Source organism: Carcharodon carcharias, chromosome 21, assembly GCF_017639515.1.
Source record: "Carcharodon carcharias isolate sCarCar2 chromosome 21, sCarCar2.pri, whole genome shotgun sequence".
Taxonomy (NCBI): domain Eukaryota; kingdom Metazoa; phylum Chordata; class Chondrichthyes; order Lamniformes; family Lamnidae; genus Carcharodon; species Carcharodon carcharias.
Window position 1 is genome coordinate 86,440,440 of NC_054487.1, and position 18,144 is coordinate 86,458,583.

At 43.2% G+C, this 18,144-nt stretch overlaps 1 protein-coding gene across 1 annotated transcript in view; it reads right to left on the reverse strand.

The window, feature by feature from the left end:
• Nucleotides 1-18,144, reverse strand: part of pah (phenylalanine hydroxylase) — an 85,598-nt gene that overhangs the window by 59,038 nt on the left and 8,416 nt on the right. Inside the window, exon 2 of the mRNA XM_041215960.1 lies at nucleotides 17,840-17,947. Coding sequence (XP_041071894.1) covers nucleotides 17,840-17,947 — 108 coding nt within the window. The remainder of the gene's footprint in view (nucleotides 1-17,839; nucleotides 17,948-18,144) is intronic.

The window sequence follows — 18,144 nt, forward strand, 5'->3', positions numbered from 1 at the left end:
TGGGTAAGTGTGAAGTCATCCACTTTGGTAGGAAAACAGAATGGCAGAGTATTATTTAAATGGTGATAGATTGGGAAATGTTGATGTACAAAGGGGCCTGGGTGTCCTTGTACACCAATCACTGAAAGCAAACATGCAGGTGCAACAAGCAGTTGAGAAAGCAAATGGTATGTTGGCCTTTATTGCGAGAGGACTTGAGTACAGGAGCAAGGATGTCTTACTGCAGCTGTACAGGGCCTTGGTGAGACCACACCTGGAGTATTGTGTTCAGTTTTGGTCTCCTTACCTCAGAAATGATATACTTGCCAAACAGGGAATACTGCAAAAATTCACCAGACTGTTTTCTGTGATGGCAGGATTGTCGTTTGAGGAAATATTGGGCCGATTAGGCCTGTATTCACTGGAGTTTAGAAAAATGACAGGAGATCTCATTGAAACATATAAAATTCTGACAGGGCTGGATAGACTGGATGCAGGGATCTTATTTCCTCTGGCTGGGGAGATCTAGAACAAGGGGTCACAGTCTGAGGATATGGGGTAGACCATTTAGAACTGAGATGAGCAGAAACCGCTTCACTCAGAGAGTGGTGAACCTGTGGAATTCTCTACCACAGAAGGCTTTGGAGGCCAAGTCACTGAGTATATTTAAGAAGCAAATAGATAGATTTCTGAACTCTAAGGGCATCAATGGGTATGGGGAGACTACAGGAATATGACATTGAGATAAAGGATCAGCTATGATCATATTGAATAGCGGAGCAGGCTTGAAGGGCCGAATGGCCTACTCCTTCTCCTATTTTCTATGTTTCTATAGGGAGTAGTTGAGATGAATAGCATAGAGGTATTTAAGGAGAAGCTAGATAAACACATGATGGAGAAATGAATAGAAGGATATGCTGATAAGGTGAGATGAAGACAGGTGGGAGGAGACTCGTGTGGAACATAAACATTAACATGGACCTGTTGGGCTCAAGTGGTTGTCTTATGAGGAAAGGTTCTCATTGGCGTTTAGAAGAATAGGAGGTGATCTTAGTGAAACATTTAAGATTCTGAGGAGACTTGGGGTGGATGCTGAGAGGATATTGCCCCTTGTGGGGGAATATGGAACTCGAGGGTGCAGTTTAAAAATAAGGGGTCTCCCATTTAAGATGGAGATGAGGAGGAATTTCTTCTCTCGGCGGGTCAGGAACCTTTGGAATTCTCTTCCTCAGAAAGCAGTGGAGGATGGGTCATTAAATATACTCGACACTGAGTTAGACATATTTTTGTTTGGCATGGGTTATGAGGGACAGGCAGGGAAGTGGAGTTAAGGCCGCAAACAGATCAGCCATGATCTTATTGAATGGTGGAGCAGGCTCGAGGGGTCAAATGGTGTACTCCTGCATCTATTTCTTATGATCTTATGGTCTGTTCCTGTGCTATATGTTCTATGTAATTCTATGTAACCTGCATTTGTGCAACATTTTTCTCATACTCAAGTCATCAAAAGCTGCTGGCCTCTATTTCTAGGGCCATCTTTCTAAAGTGACGGGTTAATTAGCTTGACTAGCAGGCTGTGTATTCACTGCATTGAATGCTATGCTTTTTTTTAAAAGGGCAATGTTCTGTTTTCATGATGTACTGAAGCACTTTACCTCCAATGGATTATTTTTGTCAGTTTATATCTAGGCAAAATCAGCAGCCAATCTGTACACAGCAGGATCCCGCTGAGACAACTATTCTCAATCAACCTTACACATGGTGAGTCGAAAACAGCCATTATTGGAGTAGATTTTATGAGTTATAGGCGGAAAATCCCGGTGAGCAAAGCTGAAGAATTCCTGATAGGAACCATCGGAATCTTTCCCTCTCTATTTCGTAACGTCCTCCAATCCCACAACCACCGATCATACAAATTATGAATTAGGAGCAGGACTAAGCCATTTGGCCCCTTGAGCCTGCTCTGCCATTCAGTAAAATCTTGGCTGATCTAATTGTGGCCTCATATCCACTTTGCTTCCTACCCCCATGGCCTTTGACTCCCTTGTCAATCAATAATCTATCTAACTCAGCTTTAAAATATTCAATGACCTTGCCCCCATCACACTCTGGAGAACAGAGATCCACAAACTCATGACCATCAGAGAGAAGAAAATTCTCCTCATCCCTGTCTTAAAAGGGAGACCCTTATTTTTAAACTGTGTCCCCTAGTTCTAGTCTCTCCCACAAGGAGAAACATCCTTTCAGCATCCACCCTGTCAAGTCCCCTTAGGATCTTGTATCTTACCTCTTATTCTTCTCAACTCCAAGGTACAACTGTTCAACATTTCCTCATAAGATAATCCCCTCATTCCAGGAATCAGTTGAGTGAACCTTCTCTGAACTGCTGCTAATGCAATTATATCCATAGAAACATAGAAACTAGGAGCAGGAGGAGGCCATTCGGCCCTTCGAGCCTGCACCGCCATTCATTATGATCATGGCTGATCATCCAGCTCAATAGCCTGCTCCCGCTTATTCACCATATCCTTTGATCCCTCTTGCCCCAAGAGTTATATCTAACTCTTTTTGAAAATATACAATGTTTTGGCCTCAGCTACTTTCTGTGGGACTAAATTCCACAGGCTCACCACTCTCTGGGTGAAGAAATTTCTCCTCATCTCATCACTAAATGGTCTACCCTGTATCCTCAGACTGTGACCCATGGTTCTGGACTCCCCCACCATCAGGAACATCCTTCCTGCATCTACCCTGTCTAGTCCTGTTAGAATTTTATAGGTTTCTATGAGATCCCCCCTCATTCTTCTGAACTCCAGCGAATATAATCCTAAATGACTCAATCTCTCCTCATGTGTCAGTCCCGCCATCCCAGGAATCAGTATGGTAAATCTTCGTTGCACTCCCTCTATAGAAAGGACATCCTTCCTCAGATAAGGAGACCAAAACTGCAAGCAATATTCCAGGTGTGGTCTCACCAAGGCCCTGTATAATTCTTTCTTAAATAAGAGACCAAAATTATGCCCAGTACTCTAGGGGGAGAATTTTCTCCTCACCGGGGGAGCTGTGTGGGGTTGGGCGCGGGCGGATGTACAGCCGACTGGCGCCCTCGATCGGCTGGGCACTGCCATTTTACTCAGGCGGGCTGATTAAGGCCTGCCCAGCATGATGCGTGCCTGGAAGCGCTACGCGCTACCTGTGTGATCCAAGCGGTTGCCTGAGTCAGGAGTGCGCCAAGCTGCCTCAGGAAGATTAGTTTTAAGTTTTACCAATTCAATAAAGTGTTGAAAAAAATTTTATGACATGTCCCCTTATGTGAAACTGTCACACGAGCTGGGACATGTGCATTAACTTTAATAAAAAATTTTCTGAAAATTTTAAAGCATTCATGGAACCTCATCCTGCCCGTGGATGAGGTTCCATGGTAAATGCGAAGGCCGCCTGGGCTCTTCACCTACCCAACAACCTTAAGGTTGGACGGGCATCTCAGCTGATTTCCTTAACTGCTTTTAACAGGCCTTAATAGGCCTTTGACAGTCCGGCGGGTAGGCAGCCTACTCGGCTGCGCACCCACTGAGCTAAAAATCTAAATGACGCGCAATGACATTGGGATGTACGCCCGACATCAGCCCCCGTCATTTTATGCCTCGGTGAGCGAGGCCTGTCCCCACCCGCCAAGCCGAAGAAGGTGTGAAACTGTACACAATATTCTAGATATAGTCTCACCGACACCCTATCCAACTGTAGCAAAACACAAGAGTCATATGGACTCGAAATGTTTCTCCCCGCAGATGCTGTCAGACCTGCTGAGTTTTTCCAGCAATTTTTGTTTTTGTTGTAGCAAAACATCCCTGTTTTTATATTCCACTCCCCTTGGAATAAACAACAACATTCCATTTGCCTTCCTGATCACTTGCTGTACCTGCAGACTAAATCAACCCTTTAAGGTCTCTGTGCTCTTCCAATTCTTCCAACTCTTGCACATCCCTGATTTTAATCACTCCACCACTGGTGGCTGTGTCTTCAGCTGCCTGGGTCCTAAGCTCTGAAATTCCACCCCTAAACCTCTTTGCCTCTCAACCTCTCTTTGCTCCTTTAAGACACTCCTGAAAACCCAGCTCTTTGACCAAGCTTGTGGTCACCTGCCTTAATACCTCTGTATGCAGCTCAGTGTCAAATTTTGTCTGATAATACTCCTGTGAAGTGTCTAGAGATATTTTATACTTTGTTAAGGGTACTTTATAAATATAAGCTGTCCAGGAAGCAGAAAATGCTGGAAATATTCAGCAAAACAGGCTGCAACTGTGTAAAGCGAAACAGAGTTAACATTTCAGGTCAATGTCCTTTTGTCAGGAATGCAAATTCATATCATTTGTTTTGTTTTCCTACCTAAAGAATTATCAAAGGCCAGATCTGAAAATGTAGGAGAAAATCTCAGCCAATGATTAACTCAAAGCCCTTATGAAAATTGGATTGAACTGGACTGTGCTACCCTGTTAACAATCTGGCCAACCAGCCTCAGATGTTGTGATGTGGAAACCTGTTCCTGACAGAACTATGTGCTCTAGTCCTTGAAGGGATTGCAGCCAGTTAAATTCTGCAGTAAAGACCTGCCTTTCACGACTCCCTTGTTTGCGTTTTCACTTACCCGCACTTTGTACACCACATCGCCCACCATGTGAGCAATGTTTGCTTATCCACATTTGTTTCTCCCTGTCTCCTCTTTCCCTGGGGAGACAGCAGCCATGATGGAGCAGAGGCTGGAATGATTGCAACTGAAGTGCGGCCTGAATGAAGGGATTAGCCCAGAAACATCCAAATCTCTTGGTCCAGAGCTGCAATAACAGCTTTGTTCAAGTTTGAAATCTTCACCGACATATTGCTCAGAGGCTCCCCTGTCTGTCGCATACAGGTACTGCACCACAATTTGCTGTAGAGTAAAACTGCCCAAACTAATGCTGCCCTCGCATGGCTGGAACCTATCTAATTGAGTCCCATTGAAAAGCATGTTCATTGCTTGTGATTACGCCATTTGCGAAGTTTCACAGGAACGTAATCCCCACAAACAGTGGAACTTTACTGTAGTCCTTCTCCCAGAGGCAAGCTCCCAGTGGAGGTTGCTGGATCCCTTCCACTGTACACAAATAAAGTTAAGCCAGCAAACTAGGACATGGTATCACAGAATTTAGAATCATAAATCCCAGAAGGAGGCCATTAGGCCCATTGTGCCTGTGCCAGCCCAGTTAGTCCCCCTTGCAGCCCTGCAAATTCTTTCCCTTCATGTATTTACCCATTCCATTTTGAAAGTTATTATTGAATCTGCTTCCACTGCCCTTTCAGGCAGCACATTCCAGATTAACTCACTGTGTAAAAAATTATCCATCCCATCTCTCACCCTGGTTCCTTTGCCAATTACCTTAAACATGTGTCCGGTGGTTATTGACTCTCATAAGAGGAGGAGGAGGAGGCTCTGCAAATATCCCCATCCTCAATGATGAGGAAGCTCAGCACATCAGTGCAAAAGGCAAAGCTGAAACATTTGCAACCATCTTATGCCAGAAGTGCTAAGTAGATGATCCATCTTGGCCTACTCCTGAGGACCCCAGCATCACAGATGCCAGTCTTCAGCCAATTCAATTCACTCCACGTGATATCAAGAAAAGGCTGAAGGCACTGCCCTACAAAGGCTATGGGTTCTGACAACATTCCGGCAATAGTACTGAAGACTTGTGCTCCAGAACTTGCTGCTCCCCTAGCTGTGCTGTTCCGGTATAGCTACAACACTGGAGCTACCCGGCAATGTGGAAAATTGCCCAGACATGTCCTGTACACAAAAAACAGGACAAATCCAACTCAGCCAATTACTGCCCCATCAATATACTCTCAATCATCAACAAAGTGATAGAAGGGGTCATCAACAGTGCTATCAAGCAGCACTACTGCCTGCTCACTGACACTTAGTTTTGGTTCTGCCAGGGCCACTCAGCTTCTGACCTCATCACAGCCTTGGTTCAAACATGGACAAAGGTGAGGTGAGAGTGATTGCCCTTGATAGCAAGACAGCATTTGACCGAGTGTGGCATCAAGGAGCCCTACCATAACTGTAGTCAATGGGAATCAGGGAGAAAATTCTCTACTGGTTGGAGTCATACCTAGCACAAAGGAAGATGGTTGTGGTTGTTGGAGGTCAATCATCTCAGTTCCAGGACATCACTGCAGGAGTTCCTCAGGATAGTGTCCTAGACCCAACCATCTTCAGCTGCTTCATCAATGATGTTCCCTCCATCCAGGTCAGAAGTGGGGATGTTCATTGATGACTGCACAATGTTCAGCACCATTCGCAACTCCTCAGATACTGAAGCAACCCATGTCCAAATGCAGCAAGACCTGGACAATATTCAGGCTTGGGCTGATAAGTGGACAGTAACATTCGCAGCACACAAGTGTCAGGCAATGACCATATCCAACAAGAGATAATCTAACCATCTCCCTTTGACAGTCAATGACATGAACTTTGCTGAAGTCCCACAGTCAACATCCTGGGGGTTGCAATTGACCAGAAACTGACTGGACTAGCCATATAAATACTGTGGCCAGTGGATGAGGTTTCATGTATTATCAGGAGCCCGCTGGGGCTCCTGACCTGCCCACCAGCCTTAAGGTTGGACAGGCAGGTCCTTTAATTATTTTAATTAGCCTGTCAATGGCCTTAATTGGACCTTAATTGGCCATTGACAGGTCTGCGGGCAGACAGCTGATTTCGCTGTCCGTATGCCTTCCTAAAAATTTAAAGAGACCGGGATGACATTGGGGATTCCTCCCCACATCATCCCGTGTCATTTTCTCATTGGCGAGCGGGCCCCGCCCCAAAATCGCCGACGGGAAAATTCAGGCCTAAGTCTCTGAGTTGGTTTTCAAATTCGCTTAGCGAGGCGTAGCTCTACCACTTGAGATTTTCCCACTGGATCAACATGACCAGGAGCTGCAGCAACAGATATACCCTTAGAAAGTGGCCGTTCAAAGTTAGGTCATTCAAAAGAGACATCAGGTATGTCTTTTCTAGGTTGATCTGCCACCTCAGGGATTAAAGGTTCGACATCAATTACAGGCGGAATAATTGGTTTTTGCAATGTTTCTCGACTCCACAGATGATCCACGTGTTTTTGAACAATCCAGTCTTCCACTTCCACTTGGAATGTCCAGTTTCAGAGACAATTACACCAGGAACCCAAACAGGTCAATTTCCGGAATTCCACACGAAAACTTCAAGCTTTGCTATGAATATCATGATTCAATTTCTGACTACTCTGATTCTTCTCTACCTTCCCGTCTAAGTTTGGAAACACCAGCCTTAACGTTCTGGCACAGCCGATGGTAAATGCTGAGCTGCTCAAATCCCAAAGTGAAACTTGAAACACTTGCCACAACTGTTTTGCAACTTGTATATATTTCGAGATGCGGCCTTGAATTCAGTAATAAAAAGACTACTGAGCCTTATAGATTTCTTACAAAACTAAATTAAACCTTTATTAAATAAAAAAAATGATTTTAAGGAAATACATAGGTTTACAAATTACCACTATGATAACCCCGGTCTCCCCTAGTTAACCTAACTCCCAGTTATACCTCCATCAAGGCAACAAGTAAAAGGCATAGATTTAAACAGACCCAGGCAAAGCACACACCCAGGACAGTCAAATTCAAAGTGAGTTTTCCTCAGCTTCAGTTCCTTGTAGACATCGACTTGAGGCATTTCACACTTGTGTTAGATCTTACAAAATGCCTTCTCCTTACACATAACCTCATCTCCTTTCTACCTATTTTTCCCTTTGAATGTAAATTCCCATTATTTCACTATATCTTTGGATTTTAACTCCCTAATAATCAAAATCTATCATAGCACCATTTTTACCAGTAATCTTTGGAAAAAATAGACATACTGTTTCTTAACTTCTCCTGGCTAGGTAAAACATTTCACCCTTCTTTTGAATTCAAGCTACTCTGGTTTATTTAAAGATGCAAATGTTCCCTTTACACCTCACATTCTAAAACTTCCCCCATGTTTACCTATTTACAATTTCAGACCTAGCTTATCTTCTGATACATCAAAGCCTTCAGACCAGCTGCCTTTAATTCAATTAAGTCACACACACACACACACACACATAGATACTTTTACTCTATTTTACAATAAATTCTAAATAACATTTTGAAAACCATTATATCTTCCTGACACTTAACTTTGTACGTAGGAGGCCCTTCATCAATAATTCAGACAGTGCTAAACCCATAGTTGAACGAGGAGTTGTACATAATTGAGAAGAAAATGTGAAAGTCGAGTTTCTAGAGTACCTTTGGATAACTTCTTCATTCCTGATTAGAAAGCTTGTGCACTATTCTTTCAGTTAACCCATTTGACGAGGGATGATATAGTGCTGTTATAATATGTTTAATTCCATTTAAACTCATGAATCTCTGAAACTCTGTACTAATAAAGACAGTACTGTTATCTGAAACAATGGCTTCCGATAGGACATGTAAACTAAAACATTGGCTAGTTTGAAGCTTTTCAACAATTGCACACGATGTCAGTGATCTAACTTCATACACATCCATCTACCTAGAATGCACATCCATGATCAATAAAAACATGGTACCTAAAAAAAGGCCCTCTATAATCTATATGCAGTCTAACCCACGGTTAACCAGGCCACTCCCACGCATGCAGTGGGGCTGAAACGGGCAACTTCTGTTGTTGCTGATGCTGGGGACAGTGCTTGACTCTACTTTCGATATCACTGTCTATGCCTGGCCCCATACATAGCTTCGCACAAGCATCTTCATCTTCGATATGCCTGGATGCGCACGGGGAAGCTCTGTCAAGAGTGGTTCTCCCCCTTGCGAAGGGACAATGACTCTTGACCCCACAACAAGACCCCATTGTGACAACCTAACTCTGTTTTATGGGCATGGAATGGTTTAATCTCTTCAGACACTGATAAATTTGACCACCCTTGCAATACCAGGCCTCGGACTTTAGACAAAATTGGATCCCTGTTTGCCCAATTCCTTATCTGCTTCACACACACAGGCAAAGAGTCCAAGAAATTCAGCACAAGCACAACTTCTTGTGGCACTGGAGCATGTAGAATGCTATCTGTTAATGGAAGACGACTGAGTGCATCTGCATTTGCAATATGCACACCAGGACGGTGCATGAAGGTATACTCATACGCAGAAAACATCTAAGCCCAATGTTGAATTCTTGCTGAGGCTTTGGCAGAAGGGCTTTATCCTCACTGAATAAACCCATTAATGGCTTATGGTCCAACACTATGGTGAAATTTTGTCCATGCAGATACTGGTGGAATTTCTTCACTCTGAATATCACTGATAATCCTTCCTTTTCAAGTTGTGAATATTCCTTCTCAGCTGCAGAGAGGTTTCTGGAGATATAGCCAATTGGCCTTTTGGAACCATCTTCCATCCTGTGTAACAGCACAGCTCCCACACCATAAAGAGATAATGGTTAATATTAATTCTTTTGATGGGTCGTAATGTACCAGTAGACATGATGAATGTGATAGCTTCTTGACTTTCACAAAGGCTTCTTCTTGTTGCGAATTCTATGACCAACGATGGTTCTTTTTCAATAGTAAGTGTAAAGGTGCTAAAACTGTTGACACGTTTGACAAGAAGCGACTATAATAATTAATCATGCCCAAAAAACACTTGAGTTCAGTGACACTGACTTTCTCCTCTACTGAACACAACCCCATGGCATCCACTCGGTGACCCAAGTAAGCAACATCTGTCACTTGGAATGTACATTTCTTTTTCTTCAATCATATACCAGCTTCCAAAAATCTTCTTGAAACCTCTTCCAGCTTGGCCAAATGTTCAGCTTCCATTGGCCCTGAGATCAGAACATCATCCAGGTACACTACTACTCGGAGAAGAACTTACAATAGGCTTTCCATGGTCCTTTGGAAGATTGCATGGGCATATGATACACCAAAGGGTAAGCGTGTATATTATACAGATCCTTGTGCGTGTTGATGGTTACACACCCTCTAGACGTGCTGTCCAGCTCCAGCTGTTGGTAAGCAGGCCTCATGTCCAGTTTGGTGTAGGATTTTACCTCCAGCAGCTTAGCTTACAAACCTTCAATCCTCAGGATAGAATATTTATCTAGTTTAGCAGCCTTGTTCACAGTTAATTTGTAGTTTCCACAAATGTGAATAGTTCGATCAGGTTTCATCACAGGGACTATGGGCACTGCCCATTCTGAACATTGGACTGGCTGAATGATGCCCAGCTTTCCTACAGGGCACAATTCTGCACCCACCTTCTCCTTTAGGGCATAAGGCACAGGTCTGGCCTTAAAGAAACAGGGTGTTGCCTCCGAATCTACATATATTTTTGCTTGTAAGCCTTTTATCTTTCTCAATCATCACGAAACACACAGTCGTATTTAACAGCTCAGGAATTCCTCCTGTTCTCAATCGATAGATTTCTGACCAGTTGAGCTTCATTTTTTATAACCAGTCTCTGCCCAGAAGATTAGGTCCTTCACCTGTCGTTATGATCACTGGAAGCTGGGCTGTCTGTTGCCTATAGGACACAGGTACTGTGGTGATGCCCTTTACCAGCATTGACTCTCCAGTGTACGTCTTCAACTGAGCCGTAGCTTGCTCCAGATTCAGTGGCTGGGTACCTTCATTTAGGTATTTAAATGTGTGCTCTCCCACCACTTTGTTTGAGGCTCCCGTGTCTACCCCCACAACTAGAGGCTTCCCATTCACTTGAAGGGTGATGGGAATTGGTTCAGTTTTTACTGCTTTGACAGTGAACAGGGAATAGATATCGGTGTCAGCAGCTTCTGGTTCCGTTACATTGTGCTTCAATCATCTTGGTCTGCTGCCTGATTGGTTCTCTTGACTTCGCCCTGCATTGCTTTATTACCTGCCCTTTCTTGTGGCAGTAATGATATTCTGCCTCCTTGAATCCGAAGGTTTCGGGTACGTGGTTACCCCCACATCTGTAACAGATTGACTCCTGAATCACTGCTGAAACATTTCCACTGTGCCTTTTCATTTTCCGAGCAGCAGAGACAGTCCTCCACTTAGCGGCTGTCTCTCTGGTTTTCCTGCCACGCCCAGCGACAGGTTCCTGCCCCAGCTGAAGAATGGTTCCATGTTACACATTCTGTAAAGCCTGCGAGTCCCTCTCAGCACTCTCCATTGCTAGCGCTATTTCCATGGTGCGCTACAAATCGATGTTAACTTCTGTGAGTAAGCGGTGCTGAATGGCATCATCGTGAACGCCACATACCAACCAGTCCTGCAAGATGTCATTGGGCATATCTTCAAAGTCACGGTGCTCAGTCAACTGCTTCAACTTCCCTATATAAGTTGCAATGGACTCTCCCGGGAACCTTACTTTGGATTTAAACTTAAATCTCTGCGTAAATACTGATGGCTTCAGCTGAAAATGCGTCTTCTCGAGGTCTACCAATTTGTTAAAAGGATTTAGAACTGGGTGCATTTGGGGCCATCAGACTGCGGATGTGGTAAACACAGACACTCAGAAGAATTGCTTACTGCTTCACTTCCGCATTTATTTCATTAGCCATGAAATAAAAACCCAGGCGTTCTATGTGCTGGCTCCAATCTTCCATGGGTGCATCATTAGGGTCAGGGTCAGTTCTGCTGAAGAGTGCCATGACTGGTGAGTATATTTTTCTTTTTTCCTTAAGAACTGATTTACCCACAGTCACAAGGTGAGGTGCAGCATCAGAGCTTATTTTACACTCATTGCCAAATGTAATTTACTTGACGGAACGGACAGGTTTCTACTTGAAAACAAAAACAGAATTACCTGGAAAAACTCAGCAGGTCTGGCAGCAAGGGCGGAGAAGAAAAGAGTTGATGTTTCGAGTCCTCATGACCCTTCGACAGAACTTGCGTTCGAGTCCAAGAAAGAGTTGAAATATAAGCTGGTTTAAGGTGTGTGTGTGTGGGGGCGGAGAGATAGAGAGACAAAGAGGTGGAGGGGGGTGGTGGGGGTGTGTGGTTGTAGGGACAAACAAGCAGTGATAGAAGCAGATCATCAAAAGATGTCAACGACAATAGTACAATAGAACACAAAGGTGTTCTACTTGATACAGATAACTTTATTACAGAGCTCTTTTAGAAGCTACATGCTTGAACCAAGTCCATGACTAAAAAGCTCCGCACCAACCCCCCCCCCCCACCCCAAATTACCCATTTCTCATTCGTCAGAACAATCACATGACCCCTAAGGGCAGAAGTAGCAAAGGTTATACCTTCAATCACTAAAATTACTATGTTAAATGTGCTAGAATGTTGTTGTTGGAGCCACGTGTAGGCTCAGACCAGGTAAAAGACTGCAGATGTCCTCCTCTAAATGACATCAGTCAACCAGTTGGGCTTTTATACAACCTGACAATCTCATGGTCATTTTTACTGATACTAGCTTCTTTGTAATGACTCAAGGCTCATGCTGACTCTCAACTGACCTGCACATTTCAATTTAGGGAAGAGTGAATTAGATAGAAGATGGCGTCACATTGTTAGGAACCCAAGAAACATGAGGAAGCATTGAGGAAGAACTCCGTCTAGAGTTCACTATCTGTTGAAAAGGCAGGTGATCAGCTGAGCCTGTGCTGAAATAGATGACCTCAGCTAGGCTGACAGCACATACTACTGACCTCAACACCTCCAGAATTAGGAAGGTGGCAATCAGCCCTGACCTGAGTTCCTGGGCACAATCCAGTGATCTCTGCTCGAGCTGTATGGGCGATGGACAAAATGGTCAGTTGAAGTGCTGCTAGGGTCAATTAGCCCACTGATGCTCTCACAATGAACATCTGGATGATGGACCAGCTGGAGCCCAACTCCATATGTAGAAGCTCCGACAACATTCAAGAAACTTGCGTTATGGTGCAGCAGATGGTAAATGCTGAGCTGTTCAAATCCCAGAGGGAAACTTGAAACAGCTGTCACAACTAATTTCAATTTGCATGTTTCGAGATGTGGACTTTGAATTCAGTAAAATATCATCGAGTCTTAGGTTTTTTTATAAAACTAAACATTTATTAATAAAAAAAGATTTACAATACAGTACATACATGTGTCTACAAGTTATTGCTACAATATTTTTTAAATCCCCTGGTTAATCTGATTCCCAGTTGCACCTTCATTAAGGCAACAGTAAAACACACAGATTTTAAAAGACTCAGGCAAAGTTAACAATGCTCTGAACAGTCAAATTCAAAGTGAGTTCTCTCAACTTCAGCCCCTGGAGACAGCAGTTTGGTATATAAACACTGAAAGCATTTCACACTTGTTGAACCTTAGACTGCCTACCCTTACATACAGCCTTCGCTCCTTTATACATATTTTCCCCATTGAATGCAAAGATCAATTGTTTCAATATGTCTTTGGATTTTACCTTCCTGATAATAAAAAGCTCTCATAGCTCTAAGTTTTACCAGTAATCTTTGGGAAAAATAAACACACTTTCATAACTTCTGCTGGTTAGGTGTAATATTTCACTCCATCTTTTGAATTCAAGCTAGTCTAGTTTATTTACAAATGCAAATGCTCCTTTACACTTTACACTCCATTCTAACACTCCATTAATGTTTACCTATTTATCATTTCAAACCTAACTTCTCTTCTGTTACATCAAAGGCTTCAGACCAGCTGCCTTTAATCCAATTAAGTCTCTCTCTCTCACATACACACCACACACACACACACATTGACACATACAGACACAGATTGCACTATTTTACAATAAATTTCAACAACATTATGAGAATTATTACATCTTCCTGACACTTAGCTCCATCCAGCACAATGAACTGCATTTGATTGACAGCCAATCCACCACTTTAGACATCCCCTCCCTCCATCACCATTTGCAAGATGCACTGCAGCAGTGTATCAATGTGGCAAGGCTTTGTCGACAGCACCTCTCAAACCTGTGATCTCTATCACATAGAGTGATAAGAGCAACCGATGAATGGGAACATCACCAGCTCTGAGTCACACATCATGCTGACTTGGATGTAAATCACTGTTTTCTCAGTGTCACTGGGCCAAAATGCTACTAACAGCACTGTGAGAGCACCTTCTGCACATGGACTGCAGCTGTTTAAGAAGATGGTCCAACATTACCTTCTCAAGGGGCAACTGGGTATGGGAATAAATGCCAGACTTGTCACCAACGCCAACATCCCCAGAATGATAAATTCAAAAATATATATGTATATCTTAGTAGGATGTAAGTGTCTTTGGGAGAGGATTAGAGGGGAGAATCCCTGTAAGAAAAGTAAAGAAGGACACACATGTTCTTGAACTCGGTTAACAAGATCTTTGGTGTATTAATTGACCGACTCCCATATCGAGTCATTAACAATGGCTGATACAGGTATTTTTTATTATTAATTCATGAGATGTGGCTTCGCTGGCTGGGTCAGCATTTATTGCCCATCCCTAATTGCCCTTGAGAAGGTGGTGGTGAGCTGCCTTCTTGAACCGCTGCAGTCCATGTGGTGTAGGTACACCCACAGTGCTGTTAGGGAGGGAGTTCCAGGATTTTGATCCAGCGACAGTGAAGGAACGGTGATATGTTTCCAAGTCAGGATGGTGAGTGACTTGGAGGGGAACCTCCAGGTAGTGGTATTCCCATCTATCTGCTGCCCTTGTCCTTCTACTGATAGAGGTTGTGGGTTTGGAAGGTGCTGTCTAAGGCGCCTTGGTGAGTTTCTGTTAATGGACAATAGTGAACAATCATAGTGCCAGGATTCTCCTTTTCCATATCTTTGGCCGAATGGTCCTTAGTTACTATAAACTGTGAGTTTATCATTTTACTTAACAGAGATAATAACAGTTTACATTAAACAGTTGGACACTGGATGCTGCAGCTTACTGACATAGAAAGTGACCCCTTAACGTTATCTGACTTGTTAAATCCACTTGCATAAGTAGAGAGGACTTAACTGAGAGTGACCTGCATATAGATGCTGACCTTGGATAAGTTTGCGTCATTCAGAACACAAATATTTACAAAGCTTTAGCAAAGCAGCAGAAATAAAGTACATAGAGGCGTCACTCCCTGTGTTGGGGGAGAGGGAAATGATAAGTTTTGTCCTAGGAGATTCTGGGAATTCAGGAAGGATCCTGGATCTGCTGATTGTGATGATCTAACAGAATCCCTGAGACATAAGAACATAAGAACATAAGAAATAGGAGCAGGAGTAGGCCATTCGGCCCCTCAAGCCTGCTCCGCCATTCAATAAGATCATGGCTGATCTGCCCCAGGCCTCAACTCCTCTTTTGTGCCAGCTCCTCATAGCCCTCAACTCACCGATATTTCAAAAATCTATCTACCTCCTCTTTAAATACTTTCAGTGATCTAACTCTCCAGGGTAGAGAATTCCAGACATTCACTCCCCTCAGATAGAAGAAATTCCTTCGCATCTCAGTTTTAAATGAATACCTCCTTATTTTGTAACTAGGTCCCCCAGTTTGAGATTCCCCCACTAGTGGAAACATCTTTTCAATATCTACCCTGTCAAGTCCCCTCAGAACCTTATAAGTTTCAATAAGATCTGCCCTCATTCTTCTAAACTTTAATGGATTAAGTCCTAGCCTGTTTAGCAGTTCTTGATAAGTCAACCCCTTCATCCCAGGAATTAGCCTAGTGAATCCCTTCTGAACTGCCTCCAATGCCAGTATATCCTTTCTTAAATAGCCTCACCAACACCCTGCACAGTTGTAACAAGAACATGGTCAGAAACAAAGAAAAAAGACACAATATGTATATGTTTAAACACTGATTCCTAGAACATGAAGAGGGCACAGGGGAGATTTTCCAGAATGGTGCCAGGAATGAGGGAATTGAGTTTTATATATTTTTTTTATTATTCATTCATGAGATGTGGGCTTTGCTGGCTAGGTCAGCATTTATTGCCCATCCCTAGCTGCCCTTGAGAAGGTGGTGGTGAGCTGACTTCTTGAACTGTTGCAGTCCATGTGGTGTAGGTACACCCACAGTGCTGTTAGGAAGGGAGTTCCAGGATTTTGACCCAGCGACAGTGAAGGAACAGCAATGTATTTCCAAGTCAGGATGGTGAGAGGCTTAGAGGGGAACTTCTAGGTGGTGGTGACCCATCTATCTGCTGCCCTTGTCCTTCTAGATGGTAGTGGTCATGGATTTTGAAGGTGCTGTTGAAGGAGCCATGGTGAATTCCTGCAGCGCATCTTATAGATAATACACACTGCTGCTACTGTGCGTCGGTGGTGGCGGGAATGAACGTGTGGATGTGGTGGCAATAAAATGGTCTGTTTTGTCCTGGATGGTGTCAAGCTTCTAGAGTGTTGTGGGAGCTGCACTCAGCCAGGCAAGTGGGGAGTATTCCATCACATTCCTGACTTGTGCCTTGTAGATGGTGGACTGGCTTTGGGGAGTCAGGAGGTGAGTACTCGTCACATTATTCCTAACCTCTGACTTGCTCTTGTAGCCACAGTATTTATATGTCTAGTCCAGTTCAGTTTCTGGTCAATGGTAATCCTAGGGATGTTGATATTTGGGGATTTAGTGATGATAATGCCATTGAACATCAAGGGGTGATGATTCGATCCTCTCTTGTTGGAGATGGTCATTGCTGGCATTTGTGTGCCATGAATGTTACTTGTCACTTATCAACCCAAGCCTGGATACTGCCCAGGTCTTGCTGTATTTGAACATGGATTGCTTCAGTGTCTCAGGAGTTGCAAATGGTGCTGAACATTGTGCAATCGTCAGTGGACATCCCCACCTCTGACCTTATGATGAAAGGAAAGTCATTATTGAAGCAGCTGAAGTTGGACTATATTTTAAATGCTTTTGATAGAGCGAGGACAGAACAACAGTTTCTTATGGCAATTGAGTCAATAACTAAAAGTCACAGATTTAAAGTAATTTGCAAAAGAATTGAGAGGGAAATTAGAATTTTCTTCACACAGAGAGTTGGTATGCTCTGGAATGCATTACCTGAAAATATTGTGGAATAAGATTCTGGAGGAACTTTCAAAAGCAGCTGAATGCGTACTTGCAGAAGACCAATCTTCAGGAATTTTGTGAAAAATCTGAGGTGTGCAACTAAAGTGGATGCCTATTGTATTAGACAGGAGGCAGACTTCTTGAGTTTCCAAACCTGCTAGTTAATGAAATGAAGAGCACAGTTGTACACAAGCTGGAATTCAAGTTTGAACTGGAATGTAACTGTGAAGGAATCTGTGATGCAGTTCTCCATCACACCGGGAACTCAAAGGTGAACTCCCTAGTGCCTGAGGCTTTTTAAGTCCAGTTGCAGCTCCCAGTGAAGGTGTGGGCTTGAATAGTTTGGGTTTGAAGTGCATGCACAAAACCTTGTAACATCCTGATGCTTTGATGTAATCCATTAACTAAGCTACAGAAAGAAGAACTCAGAATGGCTTTAGATACAAATCAACTGCACATACCTTTAATGTAAATACACTTCAAGAGGAGTCAAAGCACATTATTGCACTGGATTCTTAAAGGTGGAGTCCTCCTTCTCATTGTCCCAAATTATTCATACATTTTATCCCAAAATGTCATAAGCACAATAATTAAATTCTGTTCTAGCAAACTGCAGTTGTTGAAAAGAAAGACAAATTAGAAATATGTAGGTGGAACTGATGATGGGACAGAAGCAAATGCAGATGTTTTGGTTAATTTCTCCAACATGAATGGGGTAGAAATAATCTCAGATTCTGAGTTTAGTGATTAATGACCACAAGTAGATAGGTAACTCAATGGGGATTACCTCAAACAGTCGCAAGGCTTTGGCCAAGGCTCCAATCTCTTCCTTCAGTGAGAAAATAAGGGATATTACATTGCCCTTGCTGGACTTTTCCTCAATGTACATCGACTTCTATAAAGGAAATAAAAGAAACATCATGGTACTGATTGACAGTAAGTATACCACAAACTCCAGGATTTGACTGCAAAACCAATTCCAATTTTGCATCAGTCCCAGAAGATGATTGCACATGATTCTTCGACCACATCTTCCAAACCAACAACCTCCACCACCAAGCAGGACTGGGCCAGAAATTGCATGGGAACACC